Here is a 14,644-nt window from a genome sequence, read left to right on the forward strand (position 1 = left end):
ATAATTTTCTAAAAGAGAAGTCCAAAGGTCATTATTGGCTTAGGGAAATCCACTGTTTATTCCTAGAATAAGCAGCATAAAATCAGTTTACTACTTGGGATCCAGCTAAGTATTTAGGACCTGGGACTGTTGGAAACAGGATGTTGGGTTTGATAGACCTTCTGTCTGTCGCAGTATGACAATTCTTATGTTCTTATTCTATCCATGGAAAATCAGTGCTGCAGAATGATGGTGGCAGAAATCCAGGACCGGCCAAAGCGTCTCCCTCCTGGAACGGGTAACTTGGCAGCTCTGCCAATAGCATGGGTTTAAATGTTTGCGCAAGGCTCTGCACATAGCTAACACTAGCGCACAGTACGTGTGCAAAACTCTTTTTTTTGTTGTTGTTTGTTTGCATTTTATAGCCTCAAAATTGTATACTAAATTGAGACTCTGGTGCAAAAAGCCAAATGCACTTTACAGGTCCGTAAGATCAGATCAGATCACCTTGTTCTTCTGACGGAGAACGTCCTTGATGTCACACCACTTTAATCAACGACATAATCCGCCTTTTCAGCCAAGTACGTTTATAAAGTCCTCAGCATTTTCTCGGTACAGAAGCAGTACTACGGTTCCAAAAACGAGGGCTGAAGTAAATAACAAGCCTACTGCACTCCAAAGATTTCCGGTTAACACTCTAAACGTCTCCGAGCAACTTCCAATCCTATCAACATCCCGTCTAAATCCCGCAGCAGCTTTCTGCCTGCAGGTTGACCTTCACACCAGTGGGAGCGCCCGAGCAGCCCTTCCACCCCTCATACGCCAACTCGCCCTAGGTGGCGTGAGCTTTAGCACCGCCCACCGGAAGAAGGAAGCGGTAGAAACCAAACAGAGGGCAGGGTTAGGCGGCGGGGAGCGGGCGTGGCCGGCTGGCGTAGGGAGAGGAGTCGGAAAGAGAGAGGCGGGGCCTTTCTGTAAACGAGTGTTTTGATTGGCTGAGGGTCGAGAGCTTGTAGATAGTGGCCTTACTCCGGCAGATAATTTGCACGCGCGGTTCTTTAGCTCTTCTGCGATTCGGCCATGAAACTGTGCGGTGGCCGGTTCTTGTCCGTGTTTGGGGCGGCTTTCCTGTCCACTTTGTTATCCATAGAGGTGAGTGTGTTAATTTTTGTTATTATCGTCGCATTTAGTTATCTTGCTTGTGCATCTTAGGCTGCAGCTTGTGACCGTGGCCGGCGCTTGGAGGTCCGCTGCTTTCCCGTACTTGCTCTTTTCCCCGTGCTCTTGTCTCGCCGAGTCGCCGTTTCCGGTCCGGGGATGCCATGTGGAATCAGGACAGGTGCTGACATATTTATAGGCTCCGTTCTAAAGCGGCGGTAGGTAACTGCGGGATGAAGCCTTTCACAATTAGGGACTGTACATGTCATAGGATTTATGGTTTTCCTGGTTTATAGAATTCGGTCATCTTTTACAAAAAAGGCTCATTCGGAGGTCTTTAAATGTTTACTCGTTATTTATAAAGTACCGATTACTTAATTGAAAGAACAGATTAATTGTCCACTCCTGTCTGTTTTCTGAAAGCCCGCTGTTTAGTTTTATCAACCTTCTATTGGAACTCCTCTAGCTGACGCACATCAAAGGACGTCAATGTAAAATGTTAAAAAGTAGCAGCTATGTAGAGAGAGCAAAGCTAGACGTCTCCGTTGCACTCCAGCAGTGCAGTTTACACTGGCTTCGAAGGAGTCCATGCTACTATATTATTATTACTTGCTCGCAGCTCTTTGCACCCCCCCCCCCCCACACACACACACACACACAACTGTCTCGTGATTTTTTGGATGGCATTCACTATGCAACCTGAGAGCTAGACGCACTAAAAACGGTCGTTAAGACCATGCGGGTCACTGTAGGCTGATTTTTGGGGGAGCTGACTTATAAACAGCGATCAGTATTCAAATGGCTTGCCATGCAAATGAGTTTTGTGGAGGGCAGCCCTAAACTACTTAATTGCTCCTTTAGAAACTGACTTTCACACATGTACAGAGATGTTTTGTGGAAGCCCGAACAGCTGAGCAGCAGGGGAAGCCCCAAAGCAGCCTCCTGATACTCTGCTGTTTGGGGCTTTTTTCATTTTTTTAATGGCACAGATGTGCTTGTGTTACACAATATCTGCTCCATTAAAAAAAAAAAGATGAGTTGAGCTGCTCCCCCCCCCCCCAATCCATGGACCCCTTCCTGACAACCCCAGAAGAAAACTAAAGAGAGGCAGGAGGGATGCCCACACGTGAACACTCCCATTGAAATAACACCACCCTTCCAGGATGCACTGGGAAGGGGAAGGCCCACCATTTTGGAGTAACAGACCTGCGGGCAGCAGGGATTGGTCCTGATGCGCAAAAGGTTTCTGTGAGAGTAAGGCTTGTTCATGCAGTTTGATTTGCATGGAAACTCTCCTCCCAATGTTTAAAAGGGCTCTCCATGGCTGCTACTGATCCTCGTAGCAGCCACCAAGAACCCTATGCAAATGCATTACAAGGAGCTCATGAGTATTCTATGAGCTCTCCTTGTGATGCATTAAAGACACCCCCCCCCTTTTACTATCGTAATTTTCCCGCAGCTCTGTACTCGCAAAACACACACACACAATACGTGTTTCCCCGAAAATAAGACAGTGTCATATTAATTTTGGGCCCAAAAAACATACTTGTGGTAGGTCTTATTTTTTTCATGTACAATGATCATCTCTCCCTTCCTCTCCTCCATACCAGTTATTCCTCTTTCCTTTCTCTGCCCTCTCACCCATCCCCTTATGCCTTCCCTCTGCAGCATCTTTCTATCTTTTCCTTCCTTCCCCCTGGGCAGCAGAACCCTTAAAACTGTGCGCAGCATCTTTCCCATCCTCTCTCCCGCCCCATTGCTCGTGCAGCAAAACCCTTGCCCAGCTTCTATCCCTCCCTTCCATGCAGCTGCAGCAGAACCCTTGAGCAGCCCCCACCGTGCAACTGAACCCCCGCTGACCATCCCATCTTTCCATCTCTCCCTCCCAACTGAATCCCGCCGACCATGAATCCTACATACCTCCCTCCACAGAGCAGCATCAGCAGCACTCTAAACAAGCTGCTTTGCGGCCTTTTCCCTCTGGGGCCTTCTGTGCGCTGCATTGCTGTTGGCATCATCAGTGATGCAGCAGAGGGAATGCCCCGGCGGGAAAAGGCCATGAAGCAGCCTATTTAGAGTGCTGCTGATCCTGCTCTGTGGAGGGAGGTAGTTTGTCGGAGGGTTGGCGAGGTTTGGACAGGAGGGAGAGATGGAAGAGTCAGTGGGGGTTCAGCTGCATGGTGGAGTTAAGGGGTGGGGAAGCGCTGCTGCCGGCGGATCCAGGGACTAAGGCTTATTTTGGGGGTAGGGCTTAGATTAAGACCTACCCCAAAAATCATGCCAGGGCTTATTTTCAGGGTAGGTCTTATTTTTTGGGAAGCACAGTAGCTGTACACTCCCCAAAAGGGGGGAAAAAACCCCATGCTTGCAGCATCTATTCTCCCCCTCTGTCCAACTGATGGCAGCTCCAGAGCCATGATCAGCTGGGCAGATGGAAGGAGAGCTGCAGCTGCAGGCAAGATTGTTATACGATGAGAATGATAACTTTCAGAGTCCAGGTCCACTTGCAAGTGGACCTGGACTCTGAAAGTTAGTTATGGGGGGGTCACCATCTAAGGCTGAGGTCCAGATTCTCAAAACTCACCATGCATTTAACGATGGACACTAAATCAGCCCTAATAGGTTTAGTGTCCAAGTATTTTACCTGCTGATTCTCGGAATGGCTCAATGTGGTCTTTACTGTGCTTCCTAGCAGCCTCTGAGTGTACTATGAAAATGTATGGTAGTACAACGAGGTTAATTAATATTTAAATGAGCAGTCCTGGCAATTCTCTAAACATTTTGTCCACTTTTTACGGGCAAAGTTTTCGGCAGAGTCTGGTCTGTTGTAGTCTTTCCTGTCTGTGCCCGAGCGTTGATTTGGCTCAGGCACGGACAGGAATGTTAAGGCTTGACAATTCAGACCCTATCACAAAAAAATCCCCTCCTGCCCACAAATTAAAAAAAAAAAAAAATAAAGGCCAGCCCCTGATTCCTCCCTCCCCTGATGCCCCCCCATCCCCAGTACTTAAAAAAAATAACTGCAGGAGGAATGCCCACTCCTTCCTGCTACAGGGGTCCTCCACCCCTCTGTACTTTTAAATTGAAGGACAGAAGGAGGGATGCCCACTTCCTCCTGCCTCCAGGCCCGCCTCCTCAAAAGGTGGGCTTTCCCCTAAGGCAAGGGTAGTCAATTCAGGTCCTCGAGAGCCGGAGCCAAGTCAGGTTTTCAGGATATCCACAATAAATATGCATGACATAGATTTTTCATCTCAAGGAGGCAGTGGCTATAGTTCAGTCAATGATCTGAAATAATGTCAAAAGGTAGCATTACAAAACATAGAATTACATTTTTACAAATTGGCATTTAACAACATAAGGTAACATGCTTTTCAGCTACAGTGACAAAATAACGGTCGGGATTTAGGAAGTTGGTTGAAAGTGACCACATCTGCCCTTCTCCAGTTCTCTGGTACCACTCCTGATTCTAAGAAGCATTGGAAAGGTCTGCTAAAAGAGCTGCCAAATCTTTCCTAAGTTCCTTCAGTACCCTCAGATGTGCAATATCTGGCCCCATCACTTTGTCCACCTTAGTTTAACTAGCTCCTCATGAACACAATTCTCTGAAAATCGATCAGGGTCTACCTTGCCTCCATCTTATGTTTAACTTATAAATATGAGAAAGTGAATGCTGGGGCTTAATAAGATATTCAAATTAGTTTGGGGTCCAATGATGTCTTTTGTAGATTTGCTATAGTTGTCCTTTATCTATATTTTCCGTTGTTTTTCACACACACATTCAGGGGGGGTGGGAGCGGGAGGGAGGTATATCTTTTGTTTTGGTGTTATTCCTGATGGTAATAACGGATGGGGGAGGAAATTTTTGTTAAAAAAAAATGTTTTAAGGCTCAGATTTTCTAAAAGGTTACCATGTGCTAACATGATTGCGTTTATTTACCACAGGTTCTATTTTATGCATTGGGACTTATTTACTGAATACACATTAATAGTATTAATTCCCGCATTTCATTAAATCTACTCCTAGATTTCTGCTGTTGCAAACGAAAGCCAAAATCAAGAACGCAGTGTCCTCAGTCTTTCTTCCTTGCTTTATTAAAATGTTGATGGCGCTCTTTATCTCTGATGTTTTTGAAAGTTCTTTTCAGTGTACCAGTAACACTTTTTGTATATTTACCAAGCAGGGAATTTTAAGTGGCTTTGAGCACTTCTTACTATAGTACTTGTTTGCTTTCAATAATGCCAAGTTGGAAGTATTTTTGGTACTGCCAGCGTAATGTTTGGTATAGCTGCTCGGGTATGGAGAACTGTCAAGGGCTATGTTTGTCTGTGCTTGACGAGTGCCAGTTTTGAAAACACCACTATACTGAGTTCAAGGAGGGTATCTTGGTTCAGGGCTGAAGCTTTGGCTCCTGAGATCACATGAACTGCTAACTAGGTCGGAGACGGAAGTGATGAAGGTCAGTTTGCATTTAACTCCTGCCAAATAATCTAGCCTTCTCCTGTTTTCTCAGTCTGAAAAACGGCTATAGATCTTGCAGATATGCATTAGTGTAGCTCGTTTTGGGGCTGGAAGCTACATTTTATAGCCATTATTTCTACATTGCCCTTCCTTTTGTTCAGTAAACTGAGTTCATATTGTGGGATCACAGGCAGTGGAAGGATTATTGTCCCAGTATAGATTAGAGCAGCGGTTCTCAACCCAGTCCTTGGGGTACAGTTGGATTTTCAGGATGTTTACAATGGCTATACACAGTGAGGTAGTTAAGGGAGGGACTGCCCCGGGTGCCATCTTGGTGGGGGCTGCGGCACCTCTCCACACCCCCAACGCCACATTTGCACCCTCCCCTCCCTCCCCCATACCTCTTTAAAATGTTTATCAGCGCAATTGGGAAAGAAAGTGGCACAGTGGTTAAAGCTACAGCCTTAGCATCCTGGGGTTGTGGGTTCAAACCCTCACTGCTCCTTGTGACCCTGAGCAACTCACTTAATCCCCCATGTGCATTAGATTGTGAGCCCATCGGGACATACAGGGATAAATGCTTGAGTACCTGAATAAATTCATGTAAACCGATTTGAGCTCTCCTGGGAGAATGGTATAGAAAATTGAATAAATAAATACTCTAGTCTGCTGGGCTGGCTCCCTCTGAAATTATTAAAAATTATTTCTGGATTGTGGGGCCAGGAAGTGACATCAGAGGGAAAGCCAGCGCGAGCAGCGGGCTGGAGAAGCTGCTCATACTGGTGAAGATTTTAAGGAGGTACAGGGTGGAAAGGGAGGGCACGAGTCTAGCGTAGAAGGGGAGGGGTGGAGAGGAAGGCATAGAGGAGCACCACTGTCCCGGGTGCTTCCTCCTTCACTACGCCACTGGCTATACATGAAATAGATTGCATGTACTACCACTGTTATATGCAGATAGGTGTGTCTCGAGGACTGGATTGAGAGCCCTTGGATTAGAAGTAGGGCTCTAAATGTCTGTTTTCTTGCACAGCAAAGGCTTCTGCCTAAAAGTGAAATCAGCTTGGGAAGGTGAAAAACAAATGTTATGTTATGAGGCTCATAATCGAAATGTAAACACGTCTAAAAACCCGCCACACTTGGACGACCTAAAAGACAGGTCGTCCAAGTATTGATAATCAAACCTATTTTTTTGGATGTAGGGACTTTTTAGGCCTTTTAATGCCACTGTGTGTCCAGAGCTAAAAGGGGCATATCTGGAGGAGTGATTAGGGTGGGATATGGGCCGACCTAGACTTGGTCATCTTGCAGGGATAATCGAAGGATTTACAAGGTTTCCTAGATGGAACTTATATGTTGTGACTTAGACATAAGAACATAAGAATTGCCACTGCTGGGTCAGACCAGTGGTTCATCGTGCCCAGCAGTCCGCTCACGCGGCGGCCCTCTGGTCAAAGACCAGCACCCTGAGACTAGCCCTACCTGCGCACGTTCCGGTATAAGTACCCAAAAGGTATCCAAAGTGACTAGATAAAGTAAAGACCCCACACACACTCCCTCCAGTGTTCACTGACCCCCCCCTAACACCCCCGCAAAGATCGGAATTAAAATGTAGATACCTGTCTCCAGAACATCAGCACCTAGTATAGGAAAGTCTAGTAGAGCTGCACACAGGTCTCTTAAATACCCCATCCCCCCACCCCTTCAGCAACTGGAGACATAACAGCAAAACATCCTTACAAGGGATCAATTGCGGCAGGGACCCATTCCCACAAAGACCCAGGACCAGCTTGGATTCCTTACTTTGCAGCACCTTGTGCCAGAGTGCAAATGAATGCTGACCCACACAAATGTGCAGTACCTTTGTGAAAAACAGTGATAATGGAGTACAACAAGCACTGATCAGAAAAAATATGATTCAGCATTAAAAGCATTGCTCTGGGGATGTCTCATTTTCATCATGTGACAGTCACAAGCTTCAAGGCAGCGATTCATAAAGCATGTGCTTTTCATCAGCGCTTTAAATAAAAGGGTGAGTGTACTGATGCCTCAGCAGTGCAGACGGTCAAAAAGCAATATCTTCTCTCTGCCTTAACTCGCACAATTGTGCAACAGTTTAAAAACAGACTAATTTTAGACTGTTGATTCTCATCCTAGTCTTTGGGACACACCTAGACAGTCAGATATTCAGGACGCCCATAATAAATATGCATGAGAGGAATTTGCATGCATTACCTCCATTGCAAGCAAATCTATTTCATGCATATTCAGTGTGGATATCCTGTATTATCACAGGACAAGCAGCATATTCTCTACATGTGGGTGACGTCATCTATGGACACTCTCGCAAGCAAACTTGCTTGAAGATCTTCAAGCTTGTGAGTGTACCACACATACGCGTGTGCCTTCCCGCCCGAGTCAGGGCGTGCGTCTCCTTAGCGTGGCCTCAGTTCTTCGTTTTCCGTGGAGCCAGAAGCCCTGTTCCTCTGCTCTGTGAGATCGGAGTGCCTCTAGCACCGTGGCTTATTTCAATTCTTTGTTTTCAGGTGAGTCGCTGTGCAGTGTGTTTGCCATTTAATACTCAAAAAAAAAACCCCAAAAAAACTTTTTCTTCGATGTTGACCTCGGACTCCGGGTCGCTCTGACCTTATGTCCCGGCCTATCTCTGGATTTAAAAAGTGCACCCAGTGCGGTTGGGTGATTTCTATTACTGACCCGCACCGTTGGTGCATCGAGTGCCTCGGAGTGGATCATCGGACTGAATCCTGCCCGCGCTGTGCTACCCTCCAACCGCGGGCACTTCATCGGAGACGGGCTCGGATCCTCGAGTTTTTTGAAGCCATGGATCCAGTGGCCGGGGCAACCTCTGCCCCAGTAGGGGCCTCGACCTCAAAGGTCTCGACTTCGTCGAAGTCACCCTCTTCCACCAAGGCTTCGGTGGCTGCCCCGACGAAACCTACGGCCTCGGGTAAGTCTCCTCTTCCTCCCTCAGGTTTGCTAGTGAAGAAGCCTTCCCTGGGATCTCAGGGGGTTGCGGTGGACCATGCCCCATCCAGACCTCCTTCCAAGCGTGCCTCCACACAACGGGAATACTCTACATTGAGGTCGCTCTCGTTGGAGCGCACTGCTGCACCTGTAAGGCCTGATCCAATGGTCTCGGTGCCAATGTTTGAGGCCATGCTGAAGGCCATCCTAAAAACGCAGCTCTCCTCGGTTCTGAGCCAGCTTGCCCCTGCCTCGACTTCGCTCTCAGCAGACCAGCCTGAACACCCGCTCGACGCCCCCCCAGGGACAGTCTCGACCGTGTTTGCAGGCTCTCTTCTAGTGTGTCTTCCCCCTCCAGCTTCGAGGCTTGGGTCTCCGGCTCATGCGCCTCGGTCGAAGCATCTCTCTGAAGCCACTTCTTCGAGGCTTCCGCCCTCGAAGCAGTTGAGGGACTCGCCTCACTGGGTAGGTCTCCTGCCCCACGATCCTCGAGGGACTTCGGTGCGGTCGAGATGCACCTCTCCTTCTTGAAAGCGGCCTTCCCTGTCGGTCTCCCAGGGCCGGGGTGGCTCGAGGTCGAGAACTCCTCCCTTGAAGTCATTGGGGAAGTTGGTCTCTTCTCCCATTCCTTGCACTCCAGGCTCTTCACCTGGTAGGTTGCAACATGTGTGCTCTTCTCCCTCACCGGGGCTTCGGAGCAGGACATCCTCTCTGTCCCTTTCTCGTGACTCAGACATGCCTGCTCGTTATTCTCAGGAAGCGTCCCCGTCTTGTTCGGCGGCTCGATGCTCCAGGTCTTTCTCACCTCCCGAGGTCCTTTCTTCCTCTCGGACCTCCTCCTTTGCGAGGTTTGTCTCGGACATGGGTAAGGCTCTTCAACTGGTCCTCTTGTCTGACTCCCGGTATACCCAGGAATATCTGGTTGAGTTGGAACTCCCCCATGCTCCTAAGGAGTCCTTGCGGCTTCTTCTCAATCAGGTTCTGAAACAGACCTTCTTCCGGAACCTAGAAACTCCTTATGCCATTCTGGCCATCCCTTCCAAGATGGAATCTCGATACCGCACGGTTCTGTGTAAGGATTTCGAAAAATCACAACTTTCTCATCAATCCCTGGTTGTGGAATCTTCGCTGAAAAAGTCTAACTCCTCCAGGGTTTACACTGCTGTCCCCCCGGGCAGGGAGGGTCGGACGAATTTGGTCGCCGGCTCTACCAGAACTCAATGATGGCGAACCGTGTCCTGAATTATAATTTTACTTTCACCTCTTTATCTCAAGCACTGCCTGAAGGTCCTGCAGTCTTTCCTCTCTGATATGCCCTCTCACCATCAGTCGGCGTTCCGACACCTTCTGGAGATGCTGTCCCAAATCAGTCTCTATATGCTCCAGGCCGCGTACGACGACTTTGAACTGTCGTCCCGGGTCATGGCCTTTGCGGTGGCCATGTGGCACTTGGCATGGCTGTGAATCGTGGACATGGACTCCAATTTGCAGGATCATCTGGCAAATCTTCCCTGTATGGGGACCGAGCTCTTTGACGACTCGATCAAGGTGGCTATGAAGCGCCTTTCGGAGCACGAGAGATCCTTTGCCTCCCTGGTGCGTCCTAGGGCGAAAGCCCCGCCTGCTAAGCAGCATAAGCTCCTTCCGCGGCGCTATCTGCAGAAGTCCACCTCTCCTCTTTCTCATCCGCCTCCTCGATGACCTCAGCAGCAGCAGCAGCGTCCTTCAAAGCCTCAGGCTCCTGCGGCGGCAAAACCGGCGCCATCCTTTTGACAATTCCGGTCCGACACGCCAGTGTCCTTCATCCATCAGCCTTCCCCTCTGCCCATCGGGGGTCGGCTCTGTCATTTTTACCATCAATGGGAGCTGCTGACAACTGACTCCTGGGTACTCGCCATCATTCGAGAGGGGTACTCTCTTCACTTTCGGCACGTACCTCCGGTTCAGCCTCTACAGAAGTTTCCTTCCGACGGGCCACAAATTCCCCTCCTGCTGCAGGAGGCCCAGGCTCTCCTCCACCTCCGGGCGGTTGAGGAGGTCCCGGTGTGCCAGCAGAACTCGGGGTTTTACTCCCGGTTTTTCCTGGTCCACAAGAAAACCAGGGACTTGCGTCCCATTCTCGATCTAAGGGCTCTCAACAAATGCCTAATCAAGGAAAAGTTCTGCATGCTCTCTCTTCCGACATTGTACCCCCTAATGGACAAGGGGGACTGGTTCTGCTCCCTGGATCTGAAAGAAGCCTACACGCACATCCCGATTCATCCAGCCTCTCGCCAGTTCTTGAGATTTCGGGTGGGAAATCTCCATCTGCAGTACCGTGTTCTCCCCTTTGGCCTCGCGTCCTTCCCCAGGGTGTTCAGGAAGTGTCTGGTGGTGGTTGCAGCTCTGCGGACGCAGGGTTTTCAGGTTTTCCTGTACCTCGATGACTGGCTCATCAAAGTGTCATCTTGCTTGGAGGTTATCTCGGCGATCCAACAGACTATTCTGTTCCTTCAACGTCTAGGTTTCGAGGTCAACTTTCCAAAATCCCAATTATGTCCATCCCAATCTCTCCAGTTCATCGGGGCGGTGTTTGATACCCTTCGTCTCCGCTCATTCCTGCCTCGACCTCATCAGGAGACTCTTGCCCACCTTTGCCGACAGGTGTCTCTTCTTCCGACCATCTCGGCCAAGAGCATGATGATCCTGCTGGGGCACATGGCTTCCACCGTTCATGTGACGCCTTTTGCCAGACTTCACCTTCGTGTTCCACAGTGGACTCTGGCCTCGCAGTGGCGTCAGGATCGCGATCCGGTCTCTTGCCGGATTGCAGTGACTCATTCCTTAAAACCATCTCTCCACTGGTGGATGCGCTGTTCCAATCTTTCCAGAGGTTTTCTGTTTCACGCACCTCCAGTGCAGAAGGTCCTGTCAACAGACTCGTCCGCCTACACGTGGGGGTCTCATCTCAATGGCCTCCGGACGCAGGGACTTTGGTCCGACGATGAGCTGCGCTGTTATATCAATCTGCTGGAGCTTCAAACCATTTTCAACGCTCTCAAGGCCTTCCTCAGTCTGCTCCGCAACCAGGTGGTCCCCGTGAGGATGGACAACCAGGTGGCCATGTATTATGTCAACAAGCAGGGAGCTCTGCGAATGTGGGTTTGTGCAATACGTCATAACATCTTTCTCGGAGTGGTCTACATTCAGGGCCAGCGGAACTGCCTGGCGGACAATCTGTCGCCTTCTGTAACCTCACGAATGGTCCCTCAGTTCATTGACTTTGCGTCAGATTTTCGCTCGGTGGGGGACCCCACAGGTGGATCTGTTTGCTTCCCCCCTAAACCACAGGCTGCCCCGGTTCTGCTTCAGGATCTATTCTCCGCAGCGACTCGAGGCGGATGTGTTCCTCCTGGACTGGTCGGGTCTGTTTCTCTAAGCGTTCCCTCTGTTTCCTCTGATTCTGAAGACTCGCTCAAGTCCGTTCACGCCAGCATGATTCTAATAGCTCCTCGGTGTCCCAGACGACTCTGGTTCTCCCTGCTTCTTCAACTCAGTGTCAGGGAGCCTCTTCTTCTTCTTCTGGTTTTTCCTTCTCTGCTATCTCAGTCAGGTATCTCTGCTTCATCCCAACCTGCAGTCCCTGCATTTGACAGCTTGGTATCTCAGCATCTAACTGCCTCGTTCCAGTTCTCTCAGTCTGTTCAGGATGTTCTCGAGGCTTCCAGAAGTGGTCCACTTGACAGTGTTATTCTCTGAAGTGGACCAGATTTTCCGCTTGGTGTTTGGCACTGCGCCTGGAGCCGCGTTCTGCCTCATTGTCTTCCGTGCTGGACTATCTGTTGCACTTATCTCGGTCTGGTCTCAAATCAACTTCTATTCGAGTCCACTTCAGTGCTATTGCTGCTTTTCACCAGCCGCTTGAGGGGAAAACCGCTCTCTGTTCATCCGGTGGTTTCCCGGTTTATGAAGGGCCTTTTTCAATGTTCATCCTCCCCTCAAACCTCCTCTGGTGGTTTGGGATCTGAATGTTGTCTTTGCTCAGTTGATGAAGCCTCTCTTTGAACCTATCGATCGGGCTCATCTGAAGTATCTCACTTGGAAAGTAGTGTTTCTTATTGCTCTCACGTCTGCCCGCAGTCAGTGAGCTGCAGGCTTTGATGGCGGATCCCCCCTTTCACTGTTTTTCATCATGATAAGGTGGTTCTCCATACGCATCCTAAATTCTTGCATAAGGTGGTCTCGGATTTTCACCTCAACCAATCCATTGTTCTTCCTGTGTTTTTTTCCTAAGCCCCATTCTCATCCTGGTGAGGTGGCGCTCCACACTCTTGACTGTAAAAAAGGGCATTGGCTTTCTACCTTCAACACACTCAGGCTCATTGGACTGCTCCCCAACTCTTCATATCTTTTGATCCGAATCGGTTGGGGCGTCCCGTTTCTAAACGCACATTATCCAACTGGTTGGCTGCTTGTACTTCTTTCTGCTGCGCTCAGGCTGGTCTCCCTCTGCAGGGTCGGGTCACGGGGCATAAAGTCAGAGCAATGGCGGCATCTGTTGCTTTCCTCAGATCCATACCTATTGAGGAGATCTGCAAGGCCGCCACTTGATCCCCAGTTCATACCTTCACCTTTCACTTCTGTCTGGATACCTTTTCCAGACGAGACTGCCAGTTTGGCCAGTCTGTTTTGCGTAATCTGTTCTCTTAAATTGCCAACTCTCCCTCCATCCCTTTTTGGTTAGCTTGGAGGTCACCCACATGTAGAGAATATGCTGCCTGCTTGTCCTGGGATAAAGCACAGTTACTTACCGTAACAGGTGTTATCCAGGGACAGCAGGCAGATATTCTCGCAACCCACCCACCTCCCCGGGTTGGCTTCTTTACTAGCTATCTGAACTGAGGCCACGCTGAGGAGACTCACGCCCTGACTCGGGCAGGAAGGCACACGCACATACATGGTACACTCGCAAGCTTGAAGATCTTCAAGCAAGTTTGCTTGCGAGAGTGTCCAATCGGGGCTCAGTAGATGATGTCACCCACATATAGAGAATATCTGCCTGCTGTCACTGGATAACACCCGTTACGGTAAATAACTGTGCTTTCTGCCTGGTGAGACAAAATGCTGCTGCTCTGATGAAGTTACTTTAGATTTTTGGAATCGATTCAGCTTTTAGTTCCCTTTTTAGTATTTACCCCAGATGCAGCCTTAGGGCAAAACATGGCCCCACATTAGCTCTGCTTGATTTTAATAAATCACAAATTTCCTACATTGGTGTGCTCTGTTTGCTTGCTTGCAGATTGCCTGTAATTATTTTTATCCTGGAAAGCTGACTGGCTGGGTGTGTTCCCAAGGATTGGCTTGAGAAACCCTGTTTTAGACCAATTACCAAAGCCAGAAATCCTAAGCAAACCTGCCTACATCTACAAAGTTAACTACACCCTTGAAGCATAAAACAAAAACCAACCTTGTACCATACCCCCTCTCTCTCCTGTTTCTGTGAAGCTTTTCCGTCTTGCCTTTTCCATTCAGCCTGGACTCTACTCAGTAACATTAGCTGAGGTTCATCTTCTGTATATCCCTTTATTTTAAGCAAGTGGTTGAGTTCTCTGACTTTGCCCAGAGATACAATGTAAGGGTTTTCAGGATATCCACATTAAATATGCATGAGATCAATTTGCATACAGTTGTGGTAGTGCATATAAATTCATGCCTATTCAGTGTGGAGATGCTGAAAACCTAACTGGATGGAGGTCTGGGTTAAGAACCCCTGGTGTAACATAACCTTGTTCCCATTAAAGCTGTATGAAGGTCTATAATCTTTCTCCAATTCCCCAGGTTCTTAATCTTGGACTAAATACCAAGAAAGATTTAAATTTGAGGTACTACCCCCCCCCCCCATCTTGACAAAAACTAGTTTACTTGAATAAGGCATAAGCTGAATAGGCGGGGGAAAAGAGAAGTAATGGGCAAAACAGAAAAAAATATTTTAGAAGTAAGCAGTAAGAAGAAAGAGGCCACTATGATTTTTGAAAGAAAGTAGCTAAAAAAATGTAAGGAAATGTAAGGGGTACTACAAATAAGTAA

At 48.6% G+C, this 14,644-nt stretch overlaps 1 protein-coding gene across 1 annotated transcript in view; it reads left to right on the forward strand.

The window, feature by feature from the left end:
- The first annotated feature begins 904 nt into the window (after window positions 1-904).
- Window positions 905-14,644, forward strand: part of NPC1 (NPC intracellular cholesterol transporter 1) — a 127,307-nt gene continuing 113,567 nt past the window's right edge. Inside the window, exon 1 of the mRNA XM_033933875.1 lies at window positions 905-1,131. Coding sequence (XP_033789766.1) covers window positions 1,060-1,131 — 72 coding nt within the window. The 5' untranslated portion in view covers window positions 905-1,059. The remainder of the gene's footprint in view (window positions 1,132-14,644) is intronic.

The sequence above is a fragment of the Geotrypetes seraphini genome, chromosome 2 (genome assembly GCF_902459505.1).
Source record: "Geotrypetes seraphini chromosome 2, aGeoSer1.1, whole genome shotgun sequence".
In the NCBI taxonomy this organism is placed as follows: Eukaryota; Metazoa; Chordata; class Amphibia; order Gymnophiona; family Dermophiidae; genus Geotrypetes; species Geotrypetes seraphini.